Below are 23060 nucleotides of genomic sequence, written 5' to 3' on the forward strand. Positions count from 1 at the left end.
ACCAACTTGCTCATCAGCAAGCAGTTAGGCCGAGGTTCAGTGTCTTGCTCAAGGACAATTCTTTTTTTTACATATTTTGATCAGTTAGGGCAGAGATGCTCATAGGCCTGCGTCCTGCGTCTCTGACGCACATTATTGAGAAAGGACGCATTCATGCCACCGTCGTGGCGTCCATGGGACGCACTATAGTTGTCACCAATAACAGAAAAATATATATATTCGCGGTAAAATATATTTTTTTACCACAAATATTTTACAAATCCAACCATTTTGCATGGCCACATCCTACTTTATAAACAATAAAATCCACGTAGAAATCGTCTTAGAAAGATGATAGAAATAATAATAATCCATGGACGCCGCCATTTTGCGCATGCTCAGACCGAATTATTTTGGTTAACATTTTTGCGTATAACACAACAAGGGCCGTTAGCGTCTAGCGTCCGCGGCCGTCCACGCAGTTGAAACGTGACGTGAGCAGTGAGCAGACCTGATTGCATGGGTAACACATTTAACAAACGTGAATTAAAAATAAACTCTGATTAATGTTGTTAGTGGTGTAACATGCCAACAAAAAAGATACTGAAGCCTGCTGCAGGGCAACAGAAAATAGCAAGCCTATTTAGCTATTTTATATAGCAAATTATTATATGTAAATAAAACTATAAAAATATACTATTTATATAGCCGTTTATAATAGTTATATTTATATTTTGCTATATTAAAATAGCAAGCCTATATTGGTGCTATTTAATTTACTTTATATACTGTTCTATGTTTGCATATACTTTGCACTGTTCTATGTTTGCATACAATTTGCAAATATTAAAGTTGTCAGATTTGGAATTGTGTAGATTTCTTTCAGAGACATGTTCTGCATGAATATAACCATATTATAACCATATAAGATGAAACACAAGTTAAACGCTGTGAATTTTTGTGGGACTCATACAATGTCCCTGGGACCCATCTAAAAGACCACCCTTGGGTCCCGGGACCCATTACATTGAAAAACTAGCAACATCACTGTTAGGGAAATGAATACAAATGGTACAAGTACAGTACACATTCACAATTGTATCACTGTTCAAAATGCCGCCTCACGCTACAGAAACAGGGAGACAGCGAGGCTTATACTTACTACTTATCTTTTTGTAAGAATACTGCTGTAGGATTGTCCAGTGTTCCTGGGAATTGTCCGTCTAATTGCAGCTTTTTTTGGTTGCTCTCCATCCCAAATGGAGCGGATTAGTGATTGACCAGGGCGGCATGTAGGGGGGATTACAGCCGCCTGAATGGTTCCTAAAGTAGCCGTGTTGTCCAGCTGCATCACACAGATAAAGTCCCGTTTGAAACCCTTGTGGTTGCCATGAATCATCTCTCAATGAAAATTTGATTAGTTTGTTATTGTGGCCACCAGTGGACGCTCATACTGGAGTTTAATTGGGGAGCTATTATTCATTCACTATACAGTGATATTCCATTGGGTGTGCCGTTTGGCACGTGAGAATGTGTTACAATATGGGATGAATTTTAACCACTTGAAACCCTAACGTAGCTGATCTACGAGCTCACAGCGGGTCGCGTTGCAGCATGCTGTGAGCTTGTAGATCAGCTATTTTAGGCTAAAGTGATTTGGTTTTGAGGAACCCAAGTAACCCAAGTATAGAGCCATGGGTGACTCCTGTCGATGAGGTATATAGAGTTTTTAGGAGGTTAATGGTCGCATAACTGCCTCATCTGATCATGTTAAAATAAATGCAAAATAAAAAAATAAAGATTTATCCACGCAATTAACACCTTCTGGTGCTATAGCATGTATCATATATGCAACTGACTTAACCATCAGTTGAAAAGGACCTGGCACACAAAGTTGTGTTGCATTGTTTTTTTTCAATTTCAATTCATTTATTGTCTCCCACTTTCACACGTTGAACTTCTGCATGTTGTTGTATTATTCTGTCAAGTACCCTTCATCTATGGGAAAGCACTACACAAATGACATGTATTATGATTATGATTAGAGCCCGAATGTTTTTGAGTCCAATACTCAAATGTACTGTAATTAAGAAATACAAAATGTTGTATGTATTTGGCCATCATTTGTAAAACAAATGTACATATAAAATAAAATAGAAAATAAATAGTAAAATAAAAAAAGGTGGGCAGTGTTGTCAGGGGCTGACTCTCTTTCAGCACTGGACTGGGACATAAGATTTGGCACTGGCATTGAATTGCCTATCAAATCAAGTATAGTCAGCGGCCAGGACTGCACATATACTGGAACCCTGAATATAGGTGAAGTGAATGGGCTCTCCCCAAATACGCTTTGCTAATAGAAACGCATGTGGCGTGCTCTCCTAAATGTAGTTGAATTTTACTGAGACAGAGACGCAGGCAAAGACACACACACACTAAATGAAAACCTGTTTGCGCATGTGTGCTGCCTACAGGGCTAAATGTGGGGGAACATGTTATACATTTATCGATTATTAGAAGTGGAGACACATGGCCTGGACCGCTGGCCTAGCGGTCCGGACACTTAGGCTCCGATAGCCTGACAGCGGGTCGTGGGTTCGAGTCCCGTTCCTGACGACCTTTGCTGCGTGTATCTCCCTGTCTCTCTCTCCCTCTTTCCTGTCCATCTCCACTTAAAAAAAACTACCAATAAAAGGCTACTACTAGAGAAAATTTATAAAAATGGAGACATGTAAAGGTGGAAAAGTAAATGGTTGTCAACTTGTCATGCTAGAGCCATGAATGATTTTTTTTTGTGGCAAGTTTGAAGGCAATTGGACAACTGCTGTGTTATGAGATTGTAGTCCGCACAAATACGGGCTGGCTGGGGCCTGGCTTCAATTATAGTAAAGATGAATTAACCCACCTATCTGCAGAGGGTCTTTGACAGCTCTGATGCGGTACAGCTGCTCCCCTCGTTGGAACTCATCTGGACTCCCATTGGCCAGACAGGAGTACAACCTACAGACAGGAGCGAGGGAGAGGGGGGGGGGGGGATAAACAGAGAAGTGAGTGAAAGGTTGTTGGGTGTTTTAACTCAGTAAGCTGTTGTTTGTCTGTGGGGAGCAAGGAACACCATCGCACACAGAAAAGAAAAGAAATAATGAAAAAGCAGGTTATTAACACATCGGGTGCCAAAAACGGTCCGGACCGTTTTTGAGAATTCAAACGAGGAGTGCCGAAAACGGTCCGGACCGTTTTTGACCCAATTTATTTTTTATACGTGGGGCCCACGTGGGGCGCTCTAACGAAACTTTGGGATCATCCAAGGAGTTTCTGAGAAGGAGAGGCCGGATGTGGATCCATGTCAAAAATCCTTCCGGTCGGCCTTTCCAATGTTATCTCCTTGACTAAAAGCTTAATATCTCCATTTCTTTTTAACGTGGTGGAAGTGAGCCGTTTTCGATCGGCGATCACTATGCAATGGAGGATCGCGTTAGAAATATTATTGTTCCAGGCGTTAGTCGGGACCCTCCGCCGTCTCGCACGCACGCTTTGTTTACATGCACTTCCGCGTCGGGGCTTCTACAGCACGAAACGTATCAACGTAAGTGGATGGAAGAATAGCAGGCACTGAACGTATACAATTTTAATAAACCTCTGGCACCCAATGTGTTAACACATCGAGTGCCATAAACGTAGATCACGTTTTTTTCAATTGGGTGCTCTAACGCAACTTAGGAATGATCCTAGGTCCCTGTAAAATGGAATGGACGGATGTGACAAGGGCCCAAAAAACGTCCCTTCCGTCCTCTCCAATGATAGGATTTGGAGAAAAAGGTCCATATGTCCATACTTTTTTACAGTGGTGAAAACAAGCCATTTTTGACGGGCGATCACTCTGCAATGGCGGATCGCGTTAGAAATATTATTTGTTCCAGTCGTTAGACGGGACCCTCGACCATCGCCCAGACACCCTTTGTTGACATCCGGGTCCTCGTGGAGGCTTCTACAGCTCTAAAACGATCAGCGTAAACCGTAAACGCTAAGAACGCTGGCACTGGATAGGATTGTATCTATGGTACACACATCTCTGGTTCTGTTTCACAGCTTCTGATTACTTGTTTGATTTGTGTGAGATAGGGACATAATCTAAGCGTGTGTGTGCGAATGTGTGTGTTTACCTGATGTCCTCCTCGTTCTCGGGAAAGCTCCAGTAAGCGATGCGTAGCTGCAGCTGTTCGGGGACTGGGGGGTAGACCTTCTCCACCACCTCAAAGGGAATGTGGAACGCTACCTGCTTGGCGGACAGCTCCACCAGAGGAATCACCTGACCATCTGAAATCAATCAAAAGATGACACAAAAGATGAGTCATACTATTTTTGCAAAAAAAAGAACTTATTTTCTTTAATTTGAGGTCTTTTCTGTGTGTGTGTGCGTGTGCGTGTGTGTGTGTGTGTGTGAGAGAGAGAGGGGGGGTAGAGAGAGTGAGAGACAGACAGACAGAGACAGACAGACACAGAGAGAGACAGAGAGAGACAGAGAGAGAGACAGAGACAGCAAGACAGAGACGGAGAGACAGAGAGAGACAGAGAGAGACAGACAGAGACAGAGAGAGACAGACAGAGAGAGACAGAGAGAGAGACAGAGACAGAGAGACAGACAGAGACAGAGACGGAGAGACAGAGAGAGACAGACAGAGACAGAGACAGAGAGACAGAGAGACAGAGACAGAGAGAAAGTCCAATTCCAATTTAGGCACTTAGCAGAAGCTAATCCAGAGCGATATACAAGGGTGAGTTCGGAGTAAGCAGAGTAAACATGAACTCTAGTCAATAAACAACAAGGTAATTAGTCACCTTAGTAGAGTGCAGAGAGAACAATGTATGGCCTCGAAGAAACTATAGGATATACCAGGTAAACTATGAACCTAGCATCTGTCCAAACAACACGCTATCTAAACAACATTCTGTACATTTGTGGTCTGGACAAAAACAAGTCCTAAGTAACAAAACCTGAGAACAAGTGACACAGATATGTCTGCATGGTAAACTAGAAACTAATCGAACAAAGGGTGACGAGTAGGGATTACATTCCTCGTCATCACGTACACTGAACTGTGTGTGAATTTGTGAAAACAAAGAGACCTGACAACTGTCAAGCAGTGTTGATTTCGTCGACTAAAACTATGACGAAAAATGTACGTCGACTACCTTTTTTCACTGACGAAAATGAAATAAAAACTAATCTATGATGACTAAAACTGAGACTAAATATATATAGACAATTTCGTCAACAAATAAAACCTAGACTAAAATGTTAGTGAGGGACTAGAGGAGAAGAGATCCAGTAGAAGTCATTTTATGTTTAGTTGCGCTCGGGTGTTGCGCTCTGAAAATAGCAGATCTACGAGCTCACAACGCGTCGCGCCATCGAGGCACCGCCAAAATACATTTCAGTCGACTAAATCAACCGTAGATTTAGTCGACTATAATCTTATGATATTTAGTCAAATAAAACTAGACTAACAGTAAAAATTTCAGATGACTAAAATATGACTAAAACTAAATCAAAATTTGCTGTCAAAATCAACACTGCTGTCAAGAGTTCAACGATGCCTGTTGGTGCAAGTCTGCAATCATCATCAACATAGACAGACTGAGGTGGTGAAGGCAGCCTGAGAGAGCATGCAAGCCTCAGCTAACTGGATGAAAAGGAGACAAATTCAATGTGTCATTATATTATACGATTATATAATAACCGCAAGGCCAACATTAACTCGATTGCATAGCGATCAATGTTCAGAACTACAGAGACACGACCTGTGGGGTTAAAGATGGTGGCAGGAGGCCGCGAACAGTGAATTGGTAACAGGGTCAAAGTTAAAATGCGAGCGGGGAAATGTGCATGAGATCATAGGGCAACTAGACTATAGAGCGGTTTGCAAACTTGCAAACGGTAAAAGTGAAAAGTGCAGAGAAAGCTACAGTATATGATAGTGTTGATTTTGACAGCAAATTTTTATTTAGTTCTAGTTGTAGTCTTTTTGAATAAAATTCCATTTGGTTTAGTCATATTTTAGTCATCTGAAATGTTTTACTGTTGGTCTAGTTTTAGTCAACTAAATATCATCAGATTTTAGTCGAATAAATCTACAGATGATTTAGTCGACTAAAATGTATTTTGGCGGTGCCTTGATGGCGTCGTAATGGCTGATTTTACACTTGGTTGCGTGCTGAAAATAGCCGATCTACAAGCTCAAGCACAACGCGTCGCAGCGCAACGCGTTGTGAGCTTGTAGATCTGCTATTTTCAGAGTGCAGCACCCGAGTGCAACCAAACATGCTTGTCTTTTAGTTCTACTGGATCTCTTCTCCACTAGTCCCTCACGAAATTGTCAATATATATACCGGTAGTCATCATAGCTTAGCTTTGATTTAATTTTTATTTAGTTTTTGTCGACGAAAATTTTTTTGTCATAGTTTTAGTCGACGAAATCAATACTGGTATATGACTGAGCTCATTACAGAGCACAGTGGACCATCTCTCTGAGTGAAAGAAAAAAAAACGTGACTGTTCTCACTTTACAGCCCTGTTCCCTGGCCCACTACTTCTGCTGCCATATGTCCACCATATATATGGAGGAAAGTCTTCGACCGTATATGGAGGAACTTGAAGCGGTCATCATCAGCCGTATGACTGAGTGAACCCTGGTAAAGCCATATGCACGCACGCACGCACGAGCGCACACATTCTGCTGTGTGATGCTAAGGAACTCGGTCAGGCTATAGTGCACGCTTTATACACAGAAAAAAACTAATTAACCCATTAAGACCTGGAACGCTTCCGTGTCATTTTTAGATTTGAGCTAAAAAGCATTATTTTACACTTTGGCTATTCAAAAATAGCAGATAAACAAGCTCATAGCGCGGCACCGAGTGCCGCGCTACGAGCTTGTAGATCTGCTATTTTTGAAAAATCTAGAAAATGTGTGCAAATCGTTGAATATATGTTTTTTCAAAGCGAACATTTGTAACTCAAATCTTTGCTTCTGGGGGTCGCTGGAACTAAATATTTTGAGATGGGGGTCCGTGGCCAAATACATAACATTTTGGGGGTCCTTGGCATGTAAAAGTTTGACCACTGACATGGCAACATAGGTTTTTTTAAAAAACTGTAAGGATTTAGAAGACATTTTGGTAGAATCGGAACCTCAGGCCTTAACGGGTTAAGTGGAAATACTTGTCCTCAGAGCCCATGCTGCCTGAAGACCTGAAGGCCTAATATCTCCCCTGGGGGCAAGAGGGTATTTATTCCCTCTTAGGCTAGTGGGTAAGACATTTGGCTTTAGCGTCCATTCACCTCCTTCTCTCGCTTGGGAGAGCCGGGTTCAAACCCCCAGGCGTTATACAGTCACTTGTCCCTCTTCCTATCACATTGCTTGGGCCTCCCTACCTGCCCGCTCGCCTCTCATTGGTAAAACAAATGACTAGCGCGTCAATCCCTCCCCGACGAGTCAAAATACCTTTAGGCGTACGTCTACTTTCAGCAAAGAGGAGAAAAAAGGGCCCTGAGCACAAGAGCACAAGACAGAGCCCAGATAATCTGCACAGCACATTAACCCATTAAGACCTGAAGCCGATTCTACAAAATGTCTTCTAAATCCTAACAGTTCTCTGAAAAAAACGTATGTTTCTATATCAGTGGTTCTCAAACTTTTTCATGTCAAGGACCCCCAAAATGATATGTATTTGGCCGCCGACCCCCCATCTCAAAATATGTTGTTCCAGGGACCCCCCAGAAGCAAAGATTTGAGTTAAAAATTTTGGCTTTAAAAGAAAATGTATTCCAAGATTTGCACACATTTTCACGATTTTTCAAAAATAGCAGATCTACAAGCTGGTAGCGCGGCACTCATTGCTGTGCTACGAGCTTGTATATCTGCTATTTTTTTTAAATAATGACAGAGATGCGTTCCAGGTCTTAATGGGTTAACTTACAGGGGTTTTACTTTTATATTACATTCTCCGGAGGATAAGGGCCATATTATTACGTCTTGTCCTTGTGGCCACTGGCCAGGTAATGTATGTTACAGCTGCACATACACAGAAAAAGAAAATCACGTTTAAAATGTTGAATTTCAAATGTGTTTGGGGGCGTAGGTACTAGGCCTTGGTGTAGGCCTGACCTCTAGTATTCGAAAAGTCGACTAATTAGTCGAGGGGTGTCTGAGTCGACTGCCAATCTCTTAGTCGAATTATTAAAAATATATATATATATATATATTTTTTTATTATTCGACTGAGAGATTGGCCTAGTTTGTTAGATTAATTAACTAATAGTTTGCCAAAAATAGGATATACATCATGATTTATTGGGAGAAACCAATAGTATATGTTAAATCAGACACTAAGCACCCCTACAGCCCAAATGGAATGTTCCTCTATTGCATAACATATTTTTTGCATGATTTGACTGAGAGATTGGCAGTCGAATCAGACTGATTCCACTGCCAATCTCTCAGTCGAATCATGAAAAAAACTAAACTATTGGCAATTAGTCGCCAATCAGATTCGACTATACAAATCCTTAGTCGGGGACAGGCCTACCTTGGTGTAATTGTGGGAAAAAAAGAAAATATCAAAATCATATAGTTTTTTTGCTATTTAGACAAAAAGCTAAAATAGCTGATATACAAGCTCACAAGGCCGCTGTGGCGTCATCAATACTCACACCCAATATCAAGGTGATTGATTGGACGGTTCTCGAGATACGCAGAAGAAAAGAGGTGAGTGCTAGGGGGTGAGGTGGAGTCTGAAGAGGTGAGTGCTAGGGGGTGAGGTGGAGTCTGAAGAGGTGAGTGCTAGGGGGTGAGGTGGAGTCTGAAGAGGTGAGTGCTAGGGGGTGAGGTGGAGTCTGAAGAGGTGAGTGCTAGGGGGTGAGGTGGAGTCTGAAGAGGTGAGTGCTAGGGGGTGAGGTGGAGTCTGAAGAGGTGAGTGCTAGGGGGTGAGGTGGAGTCTGAAGAGGTGAGTGCTAGGGGGTGAGGTGGAGTCTAAAGAGGTGAGTGCTAGGGGTGAGGTGGAGTCTGAAGAGGTGAGTGCTAGGGGGTGAGGTGGAGTCTGAAGAGGTGAGTGCTAGGGGGTGAGGTGGAGTCTGAAGAGGTGAGTGCTAGGGGGTGAGGTGGAGTCTAAAGAGGTGAGTGCTAGGGGGTGAGGTGGAGTCTGAAGAGGTGAGTGCTAGGGGGTGAGGTGGAGTCTGAAGAGGTGAGTGCTAGGGGGTGAGGTGGAGTCTGAAGAGGTGAGTGCTAGGGGGGTGAGGTGGAGTCTGAAGAGGTGAGTGCTAGGGGGTGAGGTGGGCCTTCAGACTACGGCGGGAATCACGGTTCATGTTAAGAGAGAGATTAAAGGTGCTCGGGTGGCGCAGTGGTAAAGTATCTGCCCACCACCACCACGGAGGTTGTGGGTTCAAATCCACCGTGGTGCATCCGGCTTTGTCGGGCGTCTGTGCGAACACAATTGGCCCGTGTTTGGGGGAGGGAAACCGGGCGGGGAAGAGTTTGTCTCTGCATGTATTCCTACGGGCTGGGGCGGCACCTGTCAGCAGGGAGTGTTGGGTTGGAGGAGTAGGACGAAGGCTCTAGTCTACGTCCTCCTAGTGGGGGCTCCTCACTGGCAGGTGAGTCAGTAGGATACGACAGCAGTGACAACACACAAATGTGTGTGGGGAGGAATTAATTGGCATGAGAGATTAACATATGTCACAAAGAAGAAACAGAGCAATGACAGAGAGAGGAAGACAGAAAGTAAGAGAGCGAGAGAGGAGACAGAAAGAGAGAGGAAGACAGAAAGGAAGAGAGCGAGAGAAAGGAGAGAGAAAGAGAGGAAGACAGAAAGGAAGAGAGCGAGAGAGGAGACAGAAAGAGAGAGGAAGACAGAAAGGAAGAGAGCGAGAGAAAGGAGAGAGAAAGACAGAAAGGAAGAGAGAGAGAGAGGAGAGAGAAAGAGAGAGGAAGACAGAAAGGAAGAGAGCGATAGAGAGAGAGAGAAAGAGAAAGAGAGAGAAGAAGACAAAGTCTTTTGAGATTTCAAAGAGAAAGAGGGAGGGGGAGAGACGGCAATGTAAACGTATGTTTTCTCATGCCAATAAAGCTCCTTTGAATTGAGAGAGAGAGAGAGAGAGAGAGAGAGAGAGAGAGAGAGAGCGAGAGAGACAGATAAGAGACATTGGGTGGGGGTGGGTAGAGACAGGGTGCTGCAGAGTTCATGTTGCCAGCCAGTCACTGGCAGTTGCCCGGTGACTAACTGCTAGTCGTCCACCAATCAGGACGCAGCACAGAGGGGGGACACGACACACACACACACACACACACACACACTCAAACAGCTGTTCCATTGTAGAGCCTGCCCTGCATGGGCAGTGAAAAGGTACAACCTCACTCGCTCGCTCACTCACTCGCTGTGTTGTTGTCAGGCAGAAACCTCATATCTCCATATTTACGTCATACAGCGCTACAAAAAAGCAGCAAAAATAGTCGATCTGCAAGCTCACACAACGGGTTATGAGTGACCTTGTAGATCTGCTATTTTAGCATTTATTTTTTAAGTTAAAGTAAAAGCGGTTATGCGTGTCTGTGGGTTTTATAAATATTAAACCAATGAAAAGTACCTGGATGGAACGCGTCTGTCATTTTTTTATTTGAGCAAAAAAAAAAAGCATTATTTTACACTTTGGCTATTCAAAAATGGCAGATCTACAAGCTCGTAGCGCGGCACTCTACGAGCTTGTAGATCTGCTATTTTTGAAAAATCAAGAAAATGTGTGCAAATCTTTGAATATATATATATATTTTTAAGCAAATAATCTTTGCTTCTGGGGGGTCCCTGGACCAAAATACTTTGAGATGGGGGTCCGCAGCCAAATACGTTGGGTTTTTCTTTTTTCTTTCCTGGAAAGTAGCATCTTCCGACATACAAGGTTTCCGCCCGACAACGTAGATTAGCTCACTCACTCACTCACTCCCTTGTTCCCTTCACTGTTTCCTCCCTTAGGGCCTCTCTCTCACCACCTACTCCCTTCCCTCACACATGCTGAGTGCTAGTGGCGATTGTGGCTTCTCTCTGTGGCCTTTGTAAAGCCATGAAAGAAAGGCAACGGACGAGAAGACAAGCGCCACAAACCTCGTCTTTGTCTTAAGAGATAGACGGCAGCTTAGAACACAGGGCAAGATGCAGAAGAAAAGTGGATAAAGCTACGGCTAGCAACAAGATAACAACAATAACAATATCAATACACACTATCAACAATATATACATAATATACAACAAGACCAGGTATCTGGGGAAATATATTAATAATGTTATCAGCACAGTCTTGTCGTCATTTAAAAGCATGTTAGGACAATAACGCAAACATCAATACATACATATTTTGTTCCTATGTAGATTTACCCTGCGGATTATCATCGTACCTATGGATTCTACCTCAGACAGACACAGTGTTTACTTCACAGCAGTGTTGATTTCGTCGACTAAAACTATGACGAAAAATATTCGTCGACTACCTTTTTTCACTGACGAAAAAAAACTAAGCTATGATGACTAAAACTATGACTAAATATATTGACAATTCCGTCAACAAATAAAAACTAGGCTAAAATGTTACCGAGGGATATTAGTGGAGAAGAGATCCAGTAGAACTAAAAGTCAAGTCATTTTATGTTTGGCTGCGCTCGGGTGTTGTGCTCTTAAAATAGCATATCTACATGCTCAGAACGCGTCGCGCTGCGGCGCGTTGTGAGCTTGTAGATCGGCTATTTTCAGCATGCAAAGTAAAATCTACCATTACGACGCCATCAAGGCACCGCCAAAATACATTATAGTCAACTAAATCAACTGTAGATTTAGTCGACTAAAATGTTATGATATTTAGTCGACTAAGAATAGACGAAAACTAAATAATTTCAGATGTCAGATGTCCAAAACAGACTAAAACTAAATGGAATTTTATTGAAAAGACTAAGACTAAAACTAAATAAAAATTTGGTGTCAAAATCAACACTACTAAACAGACTGTTTTTCCTGTTTGCAGACTACCTTTCTATGTGGAGTACCAATGCGCTGCTACTTTCTTTGCACCTTATGTACAGTATCTACCTGCTACTTTTCGGAGTATAAATGTGTATCATGTTGAACTGTTTCTTCCTATGTTCTTCTCACTCTCCCTTTCTATGCCCCCACGTATGATGGAGCTTGCTTGCACAAAAAATGATTCTGACACACACAAAAAAAGAAAACAGCCCAAAGACCAAAAGCAGACAACCCACCGACCAGGAGCAACAATATCAATCTTCATCTGGTAACACTGAACAGCATTCTATTTTTAACAACACTGCCTTTGCTGCAGGGCTATTTTACGCAAAAGGTTCCATTTAATTGCGATGAGGCGGTTCTGTAGTGTGTTTTGGCGAGGCTTTCATGCTAAGTCAGCAACAACGTGCTGATTGATAACTGGGCTTCTCCATGGATTATGAATGCTTAGGAGAAAAAAATAAAAGTAATAATTGCCAGTTTGTGTGGGTTTGAGGTTGATGGCTGACCTTACGGTCCATTTTTGTTCCATTTGCACCCTCTTCTGAGTTAAATGAACACTGAGGATTTTACTGTGTAGATGGTCCACATAGGACCACTTTCAAGGCAAAGGCAGTACTGGAAGTTGAGTTATAAACTATGTTTCTTTGATTTCATGACATTTGGGGAGTTTAAATGTTACATCGGGGTGGTCAGTTAAAAAAAAGCATCTTTTAGGTTTGCCTACGTTTCTTAAAGTCCGGGGTCCTTTTGGGGGGGGGGGGGGGTGTTCTAGGGGGTCCTGACCCAGCAAAACGAGAAACAGTTTAAACACTATTTTAAAATAGCAGCTCTACAGGCTCAAAATGCAACATGTGGAGCCGCTGTTTCGTTAAAATGACCTAAAGAAAATGCCAAATCATCTCTTGCGCACAAATAGTTTCAAATGGGGGTCCGTGGCCAAATACATATCAATTTGGGGGTCCTTGACATGATTTCCTTTTTTGAGAATCACTGGCCTATATGTCGTCAGTACTCATGGCCACTCATGGTCGTCAAACCATGGCCAAGATAATGTAGTGGGTTGTGTAAGTGAACAAACAACACAATCCCCCAGGCAGGGCAGGCAGTCCTGAGGCCCACGGGCCAGGCAGCAACTGAGGTAGCCTACCTCCTGTCAGCCCCCACAAGGTTCTCTACTGACACAGGCCTACATGCTTACAGTGCAGGGCTTCAGGGACTGCCATAGGCCTACAGAGCAGGATGTATGTACTCCCATAGGCTAACAGGTTCGTATTAATGATCAATCGAGTACAATGGACCACAATGGGATTTTTGTGTTATCCTTTTAGCAGTGGTTCTCAACCAGAGGTCCGGGGACCACCAGTGGTCCTTGGGGGGGTTCCAGGGGGTCCTCAGTTAAATGATAGATATTTAGGAACCAAATGGACCGTATGCGTTTCGTGTCTGGACCCTAACGGGTCCATTTGGTTCCATTTGTACACTCTCTGAGTTAAAATAACATTGATTTTACAATATAAATTAGGGTCCCAGAGATAGAAATGTCATTAAATGGGGGTCCGTGGTCTAATGCATGTCAAACTGGGGGTCCTTGAAGTTAAAATGGTTGAGAATCACTGCTAGAGCCGTAAAAGTCTTCTTTTATATATCTCCTGGCATATCTTTTCAAATGGGGGTCCGTAGGCTAATAAGTGTCAATTTGGGGGTCCTTGACATGAAAAGGGTTGAAAACCACTGCTTTTAGCTTAACCTTTGACTGTACTACTACATGTGTGAAATGTTGAAGGCTACAAATTGTGCAGCTTTTTGCCTCGTAAAATGGATTTTAATGAATTTCACCAAGTACCTTGCACCAAAGACCCTTTCCTGGCTTAAGGCTCCTCCTCAAAATGATTCCATTAGCCTTTGGTTTCTTGTTAAACCATGTTGGGTTTCTCTCAGGTAAAAACCCTGATCAAACTCAAATTGAACTCATCCCACATGGCCACCTGTTCTCCTTTCTAAAACACATGGGACACTGCCATGCCCTGCAGAGCTCACACTAGTTTACTACAAAACTCTCAAAACGTTGACTAATGGAAAGCCAGTATATCAATGGGAATCATATTAATCAAACGATACAATCAGGCTTAAATCATAATAGGTAATCAATGTCATTCACCAGCACTGGATGATCTCTACACATCGCACAGCACTGTCTGGTTGCTGTTAAGTTTAAAACGACAACATAAGGCTGATAGATTGATATGACTTCAAATCAATGTCACGATTATTAAGAAATATCACTTATAGCACCTTTAACCAGTCATATTATATAGAGTATATAAGTCTGACATTCACTGGTCAATAAAGGTGTGTATGAAATGAACGAAACTCCTTCCGAGCATCACACAACACGGCGAGATAAATGATTCATTCCTGACGAACTTTTGTGAATATCATTGATATTTTTGACAGAGGGAGAGAAGACAGAGACAGCAGGGTTGATTTTGTGAGTTTGCCATAATACGTCGCATAATAAAAACGACCGGACTCTCTGCCAGAATAGTTGTTGTTGGATGCCAGGCAACTTTCACACTTTCTACCAGCCAAACTAACACTTAAGAACCAAACCAGAAACCTGCCAAAGTAGTTAGAAAAAAAACCGGAAGACTCTTACCAGTAGGGCTGAGCAATATGATTTCAAATCAGTATCTCGATTACAATTAATGAACGATTATTTACAAAAACTAATCAAATAGCTGATCTACAAGTTCACAACGGGTCCTCGTGGCGCGTTGTGAGCTTGTAGATCTGCTATTTCACAATTTCTGTGCCACCATTGTACAACGAAGCCCAGCCAAGCCCTACTTACCAGCCACAATTAAACACTCTTTGCTGAAAATAGCCGATTGTGAGCTTGTAGATCGGCTATTTTGGCAGAATGCTCGCCCCCCTGAATAGGGAGGCTAGGATTCACGTGATTAAACAGGTTCATGGCTGACGAGCTTTAGCTTACATGCAAGTTGGTTTCAGTGTCACCCTGTATGCTTATGGGTCAATTTAGGTTCCATGTGTACACTCTCTCAGTTCAATTAAGAAGTGATGTTTTTGGGTTAAAACTAAAGATTGTTGTAAAAAGATAAAGCTCTATAGTCTGACAGTAACCATTTGCTATAGTAGAGTAGTAGTAATAGATTGATAAATGTTTGTTCAGTAACAGGGGTCTCCGCGTCTCTCCAGCACTTCAATAAACAGAAAATACATTTTCAGGTGGGTTAACTTGCCAATTTCATCCAATAAGGATTAAGGAGACAGTACCCATTTATCAGCTCTTTTATAGAGTTCCAGTTCCAATATTGTCAGCTCCTTTTTTTTTGTTTTATCACTTCCAATTTCACTTACTTATCCTGTATGAGATATCTTTCCTGATTGGATAGAATTTGTATCTAAAGAGCTGGAGAGATGGGGAGACCCCTGGTACTGAACAAACACCCTAGTAATGATTATCATCTGATTTTAACAAGAATATATTACTTCCAGTACCTTTAAATGTCAGACCGAGCTAAGGTAGTCTATTTCCAAAACTGCACCAAGACCTACAGCGCATTCTAAGATAATTCACAATCTTAGAATGCGCATAAGACACTTATTATAACAAAAGGAATATCACATACACCCTCTTTAAATGTTTTTCTTACATTTGTCTTGTATCATTATCATACACAGGAAAATCATCATCAAATGTTATTTCAGCCTGACTCAGAGTGACAGTGTACAAATGGAACCAAATGGACAAACAATATATACATTTTTACCCGTCATTTCCCTCTATACCAGCAGTCATCAGCTAGCCTGGTTCCAGCCGAATCTGCCTTTGCAAAATCGCATCGCACTTTAGCCCTCGGCAGATTAGGTCTGGCCCCCCTCCATAGAGATTCCATTTCTCTCCCTCCGCAGTGGTGTGGAGCCAACCAGGGCCCAGTATCCAAATGTGGGCGGGCTTATCACCTTATTTGGAGCAATGACGTACAAGGAAGCACTGCTCTGATTAGTTCGTGAACAAGGAAGCACTGCTCCGATTGGTTTAGGTCTAACCAATAGAGTCCGTTTGGATCTTTTTGTAACCGCCCCTTGGAAAAAAATCTATCGTTGATAGGGACCAGACTAATATCCACGCAGTGTGTCGTGTGATATTGTCTGGCCACGCGAGGCTAGTCATCAGCCACTGGACATTTGGCTGTTTTCACTGTTTGTTTTTGGTCACCAAAAAACATCCCTGTCTACCAAAACAAAAAGTCAAAATACAGAGACAATGTGTTTCTGAAGGTAAACACACGACTCCAGTGGCTGATATCTGCTGGTATAGAGAGAAATTATCGGTTAAAAAATATATATATTGTTTTGGGTAGACATTTTAATCTGTGGAGAGTGATCCAGTGAGTGGACTTTATAGTTTTTGGATTCTGACTGAGTTTTTAGTGAGTGGATGTGCGTGCTTTATTGTTTGTTTTCAAAGTTACACAATATGCCTTTAACACTGAGGATTTGACAGTGTGTGAGTTGTAACAGGTTCTATTTACAGTACCCATGTTGTTTCACATTGCACTTTGTTTACACACATTAGCACTCAAGATACACAACTGAAGTAAGCTCTCAAGCTGTTTTGTGTTTTATCCTTTTGACAGATATGTACGAATAATATGGTCATGTATATGCAAATATATAGTCATGTACATGACATTTATTTGGTCAATAAAACATCAATTAATCAATAAAAGTGCATGTGCCATTGATCTTGTAGTAGAGTGCACAAATAGACCCAAATATTGCCCTTATGGGCCTGTAAGTCTGAGAGTGTACCCAATTGGAACCAAATGGACCCTTACAGATCTGTAACTCCTAAAATGTACCCTTACAGGTCTGTAACTCAGACAGTGTACATATGGAACCAAAGGGACCCTTACAGGTCTGTAACGCAGACAGTGTACAAATGGAACCAAATGGACCCTTACAGGTCTGTAACTCAGCCAGTGTACAAATGGAACCAAATGGACCCTTACAGGTCTGTAACTCACGACAGTGTACAAATGGAACCAAAGGGACCCTTACAGGTCTGTAACTCAGCCAGTGTACAAATGGAACCAAATGGACCCTTACAGGTCTGTAACTCACGACAGTGTACAAATGGAACCCTTACAGGTCTGTAACTCAGACAGTGTAAAAAATTGAACCAAATGGACCCTTACAGGTCTGTAACTCAGCCAGTGTACAAATGGAACCTTACAGGTCTGAGGTCTGTAACTCACGACAGTGTATAAATGGAATCAAATGGACCCTTACAGATCTGTATCTCAGACAGTGTACAAATGGAACTAAATGGACCCTTACAGGTCTGTAACTCAGACAGTGTACAAATGGAACCAAAGGGACCCTTACAGGTCTGTAACTCAAGACAGTGTACAAATGGAACCAAATGGACCCTTACAGATCTGTATCTCAGACAGTGTACAAATGGAACTAAATGGACCCTTACAGGTCTGTAACTCACGACAGTGTACAAATGGAACCAAATGGACGCTTACAGATCTGTATCTCAGACAGTGTACAAATGGAACCAAATGGACGCTTACAGATCTGTATCTCAGACAGTGTACAAATGGAACTAAATGGACCCTTACAGGTCTGTAACTCAGACAGTGTACAAATGGAACCAAAGGGACCCTTACAGGTCTGTAACTCAAGACAGTGTACAAATGGAACCAAATGGACCCTTACAGGTCTGTAACGCAGACAATGAATGTACACATGGAACCAAATGGACCCTTACAGGTCTGTAACTCAGACAATGTACACATGGAACCAAATGGACCCTTACAGGTCTGTAACGCAGACAGTGTACACATGGAACCAAATGGACCCTTACAGGTCTGTAACTCAAACAGTGTACAAATGGAACCAAATGGACCCTTACCGGGGTCCATTTGGTTCCATGTGTACACTGTCTAGAGTTCAAATGCATACAGTAAGCACTGAGTGTTTTGTTCCAGTGTATAGTACAGTATGTGTGTGTCAGACTACCTTTGATCTTGACAGTAGGGGAGTTGGGTCCGGCAGACTGCTTCCTCCAGCCCCTCCAGTTCTGACACAGGCTCTCCGCCTCCGAGATGAAGCTGCACAGGGAGTCCTCCTCGAACCGGTCCGAATCCTCGAAGGAGAACCTCTCCCCGTCCTCCCACTCTGCGAACATCAGCTCCATGGCATCCACCAACACTCCACTCTTCCTTCTTTTCTTATTTTTTTGTTTTCTCCCCCTTTTAATTAAACAGTGGAGTCTAAAAAAAAAGGGGGGGGGGGGGGTTGATGATCAACAAGGAGGCCCCACACAACACACAGTCTTTCTTTTCCTCAAAGTATTGAGACAGTCCAGAAGAAAAACTGACAAGAATATACAAGTGGTCTAACTGGGGGAGGGGCAGCCCCACACACACACATACACACAAAAACCAACCAAAACAAAACAAAAAACTCCTAGATACTTTTAAACTCCACTACAGAAGAAATACATTCTATCCTGTTTGATCCAACAACAAAAAAAGGAGAGCAATGTTAACTTTTGTAGCAAAAAAAAATGTAGACACTTTTAAACTCCACTAGCTACAGAATAAATTCAATTGTATCCAGTTTGATCCAAAAAAAAAAGGAAAGCAATGTTAACTTTTGCAGCAAAAAGAAAAAGTGTCGCTTTTTAGTTGTACTTTATTCTGGTTCCTCCTAGGCGGAAAACACGGTTATAATAAATGACACCCCGGTATAGTTAGGCTTTAAAGAAGCAAAACTTTTTAAAGAGTTTCAGAGTGGGGGGGCTAACTTTGCTTCTTATCTTTCGCAACCAAGAGCCTTGCCATTTAGGGCGATATATACTTATCTGAAACTGAATCCATTACTGCCTGAACCCTGGCCAAACTAAAGGATCACATTTACGAGACCATTTCTGAACTAAAAGAAGTTTAACTGTGTGTGTGTGTGGACCCCAGTACTGGTCTAGTTCAGACCCTCTACTGGTTTAAGTTTTTAGGACCGATCTGGGTGGACGGGCGACCGACCAGAAAACGACCCCCACCCCGACTAACTAAAGTCAGGGGACGAGTGTCAACAAATGTCCGACGAGTTTCTAAATGAATGCAAAGAAAACGGGAAACTTAAACGATTCACACAGTCTGTCAACCACACCACGTTATACTTCCTTACTGACTGCTGCCTTATAGAAGTAATCATTCCGTTAAATGGATTTATATATGAACATATAAGATTGTTTTCCCCTTTCTTGTTGTCGGTTCAAATCAGCTGGTCAAAACACCGCTATAAGCACCAGATCTCCACACAGTTGGGACATGTATTTCTTTATAATAAATAAAAAAACGACTAGTTTATTACCAATGACCTCGATCTGTCAAGAGTCAAGTTATGCATCCTTTTCCCCCCAACGGAGGTCATCATAAAGTTCACATTCACACAGACGACTTCTCTTTTAATTAATATTATCTCCCTTTGTTCGGCTCTCAAGTCAAGTCGGTCCCTTCCTTCCTTTGCTAGGTTTTCAGTGGCTTAAGCTTAGCATGTTAGCATGCTAGCGTGCTAGCACCGTTAAGCTGGCTGGCTGGCTGTGAAGGAGAAGCTAAAACGGAAGGAAGAAGATGCTAACTGTTAGCATGCTAACACTGTTAAGCCGCTGCCTGCTGGCTGTGAAGGAGTTGCTAAAAAAGGAAGGAAGAAGATGCTAACTTTTAGCATTAGCATGCTAACATGCTAGCACCGCTAAGCTGCTGCTGGCTGGCTGTGAAGGGAGAAGCAAAGGCAAGGGTAAGAAGATGCTAACTGAAGCCAACGCTAAGCTAACAAGCTAAACAGCCCGGGCCGGCGGTGACACCAGAAATCAAACATGCCGATAGTGACAGCTGTCGGGGGACGGTGACAACCAGCCTAGAATGCTCTGGTAAGGTTCTCATTTTATCTTCACCTCCTCCTTCTCCTGCCACCTCCTCCTCCTCCTCCTCCTCTCGTCTGTGGAGCCGAGGAGGTGCTAGCTAGCTAGGCTAGGCTAGCTGTTAGCCCCAGCAGGCTAACTGTGCTGTAGGTGCTGATAGCTGTTTGTTTACATTGAAGTAACTTCTTCTTCTTGGGGAGCCAGGCTACATTCTTGTTGGAGCCAGGCTACATTCTCTCTCCTCCTGGCTTCTTAAAGTCTTTATATGTTTATATCTTCCCTGCAGAAGTCTTCTGAGGTGGTCCCAAAGTTCCCTCAAAAAGAAAAGGATGTTTCTGTTCTGCTTTGTAAATCCCCACTTCACATGTCTTTATTTTTCCTTTTTCTTTGTATGTTTCAAAGAAGCCCTTTTTTTCTTCCTCCTCCTCCTCCTCTTCGCAAAAAGCCCCCCCGCTGGGTTTTCCTCTGTGTGTGTGTGTGTGTGTGTGTGTCTGAAGAAGACCCCCTTCCCTTCCTCTCTGATGACACCGGTGGTCCTTTAAAAAAAAAATCAAATAAAATGCTCTTTTTTTTTTAGGGTCTCCTATGTCTTCATCAGGGTCCTCCCTTCTTCTTCTTCTCCCCCACGGTCCCCCACACACACCACCTCCTTCCTCCTCTCTCCTCCCTGCCACCAGACAGAGTGTACTACCGGCTCCTGTTGGGTGAAGATGGCTCTCCCTCTCCTCCTCTTCCTCACTGGGGCTTGAGGATGATGATGATGTCGCCTCCTCCTCCTCCTCCTCCTCCTCTGACTGTCAGCTGATTACTACTTCCGCCTGCCGTCAGCCGGCATCTGATGGCAGCTTGGTGACAGTGACATGGTGACAGAAGGGACCTTATTAAGTGTATACTATAAAATGAAAGCCAGGGTAACTGGGCATGGCAAGGCTATAGGTTTAGTATTAGTAAAAAAACACATTTCATTTCATTTTAAATGAGCTTTACACCAAAACATCAAGCAATGGAAACGCATTATAAAATGACATCAGGAGGATACAATAAAACAAAAGAAGCAAAAACAAGTAAACATTTAATAAAATTACACTGGAACATTGGGCACCAGTTTTTAAATATTTATTATTTTGATATTTTATTTCATATTTACATGCGTTTGTATAAATGGGGGCCAACTACATACTGTACAGCCCTTTTTTAATGGCATTTAAGGCCTGATATTTCTCCAATTGCCACAAATTGCTACAAAACCTGTGGCTATAGCCAGTCATTAAAGGGATAGTTCACCCCCAAAATGATTTTTTTTTCCTATTGATTAGTCACCCCATGGAGATTTGAATTCATTTTTTTTTTTTTTTTTGTTTTTTTATATTTTTTTTTGTTTTTGTCACATTCCGAAGCCAATAATTTGATGACCAGCGGACGGGTAGGTAGCGGTTCCGGTAGCCTACTTTACATTACATTATTTCGCATAATTTTCCACAGCATACATTTATTTTATTTTATTTTGTGTGGTCTAACATTGAGATGCCCACTTGACCTGTATCCGATTAAAGCCATGGTGGTGGAAGAAGTATTCCGATTTCTTTACTTAAGTAAAAGTAGCAATACCACAATATAGAAATACAAAAAAATATATTTTTTATTGATTGATTTATCCTACTTACGGTACCCAAAGTAAAAGCAGCCTACTCATTATGAACGGCTCATTTCACAATTATTTTCAAAATGTTTAATAATATACGGAAAAAACACGTCGCATCGGTTATTTTCGGATAGCCGAGGTATTAATTAGGGCCTAAGGGTACGGTCACAGTTTAATTCTACCTATGAGTAGTGCCAATGCTTTTCAATGGGAATGGAGCGGTTTGTTGCCATTGGCGGATTTCTGCAAAAAAAAAAACGATCTGTTCCCATTGAAAAGCATTGTCAGAATCCGCCCTCATAGGTAGAATTAAACTTCGGTGTGACCGTGGCCTAAGTGGTTAATGCTTGTGTTAATGATTTAAATTTGCGAAGTAACTTGTAAATAAGGCTGTCAAATAATTAGTATAAAGTATATACCGCAAATTGTACTTTATTACTTTTTTACCCAGGGTAGTAGCTGAGCACAAGTGCCCATTTTCAGCAACGTCCTGCACACACACATTAAAACCTGGGAGCTGACCAGTACAACCAGGCTTATACTGTTGGCCACTGAGCAGCACCACTGGAGCAGTTGAGGGTTCAGTGCCTTGCTCAAGGGCACTTCAGCGGTGTTGGGGGAGGGGTGAGTGGTGGCCATTCACTTCCCCACCCAGATATTTCCGTCCGGTCCAGGGAATCGAACTGGGAACCTTCTGGCAACAAGTGCGCTCCTCTAACCTTCAGGCCACTGCTGCCCCTGACGCTGTGTCTTTACACCAATTTTATACACAATTAAAAAAAATCCTGATGGAAGTTCCAGCAGGATCGAAACGTTGAAGCAATAAACAAGTGGAGCTCAGAAATAACCAATGTTGCAGACTTTATTTCTTTCCTCTTGCATCAATGTTTGTCCAGCACCTGGCTGAGATTGGATGTGCCTTTCTTTGTCAGTATCATGTCTGTATGACCACAGATTGAAGTCTAGTCTGTATAAAAGTATAGATTGCGGCCCGGACTGCTGGCGTAGCGGTCCAGGCACCTATAGGCTCTAAAGTAGCCTGACAGCGTGTCGTGGGTTCGAGTCCCGATCCAGACGGCCTTTGCTGCATTTCACCCCCCATCTCTCTCCCCATTTCCTGTCAGCCTACTATCCTATCCTATCAATAAAGGCATAAAAAAATCTTTAAAAAAAAAAGATTGCTTAAATATTATGTTTTTGATTAAATAATTACAATCTATGAAAAGTATATTTTTGCTCTCCTGTAAAAAATAAATAAAAATCTATTTGATTGTAAGTTAATAAATAGGCTAAGTTATAGATGGGCCAAACAAATGTACTATTTGTATTAATCATTGCTTCTCTTATTAGGTTGATGAGACTATAATAATAATTAATAATAGTAATAATAATTGCCCCATTATTAAT

The 23060-nt window shown here is 42.2% G+C and overlaps 1 protein-coding gene across 4 annotated transcripts in view; it reads right to left on the reverse strand.

Annotated features, from left to right (window-relative positions):
* Positions 1–20636, reverse strand: part of zswim8 (zinc finger, SWIM-type containing 8) — a 117464-nt gene extending 96828 nt beyond the window's left edge. Inside the window, exons 1-4 of one of the 4 annotated variants that reach the window (XM_080450434.1) lie at positions 20045–20636; positions 18106–18359; positions 4143–4296; positions 2885–2979 (exon numbers count right to left, since the gene is read on the reverse strand). In XM_080450434.1, the coding sequence (XP_080306560.1) occupies positions 2885–2979; positions 4143–4296; positions 18106–18283 (427 nt within the window). In that variant the 5' untranslated portion in view covers positions 18284–18359; positions 20045–20636. Of the gene's footprint in view, positions 1–2884; positions 2980–4142; positions 4297–18105; positions 18360–19461; positions 19607–20044 lie in introns of those variants that run through there. The other 3 variants (XM_080450433.1, XM_080450431.1, XM_080450432.1) reach the window with 3 other exon arrangements.
* Between the last annotated feature and the right edge of the window lie 2424 nt (positions 20637–23060).

This window comes from Gymnoscopelus braueri, assembly GCF_963280865.1.
Source record: "Gymnoscopelus braueri genome assembly, chromosome: 14".
In the NCBI taxonomy this organism is placed as follows: domain Eukaryota; kingdom Metazoa; phylum Chordata; class Actinopteri; order Myctophiformes; family Myctophidae; genus Gymnoscopelus; species Gymnoscopelus braueri.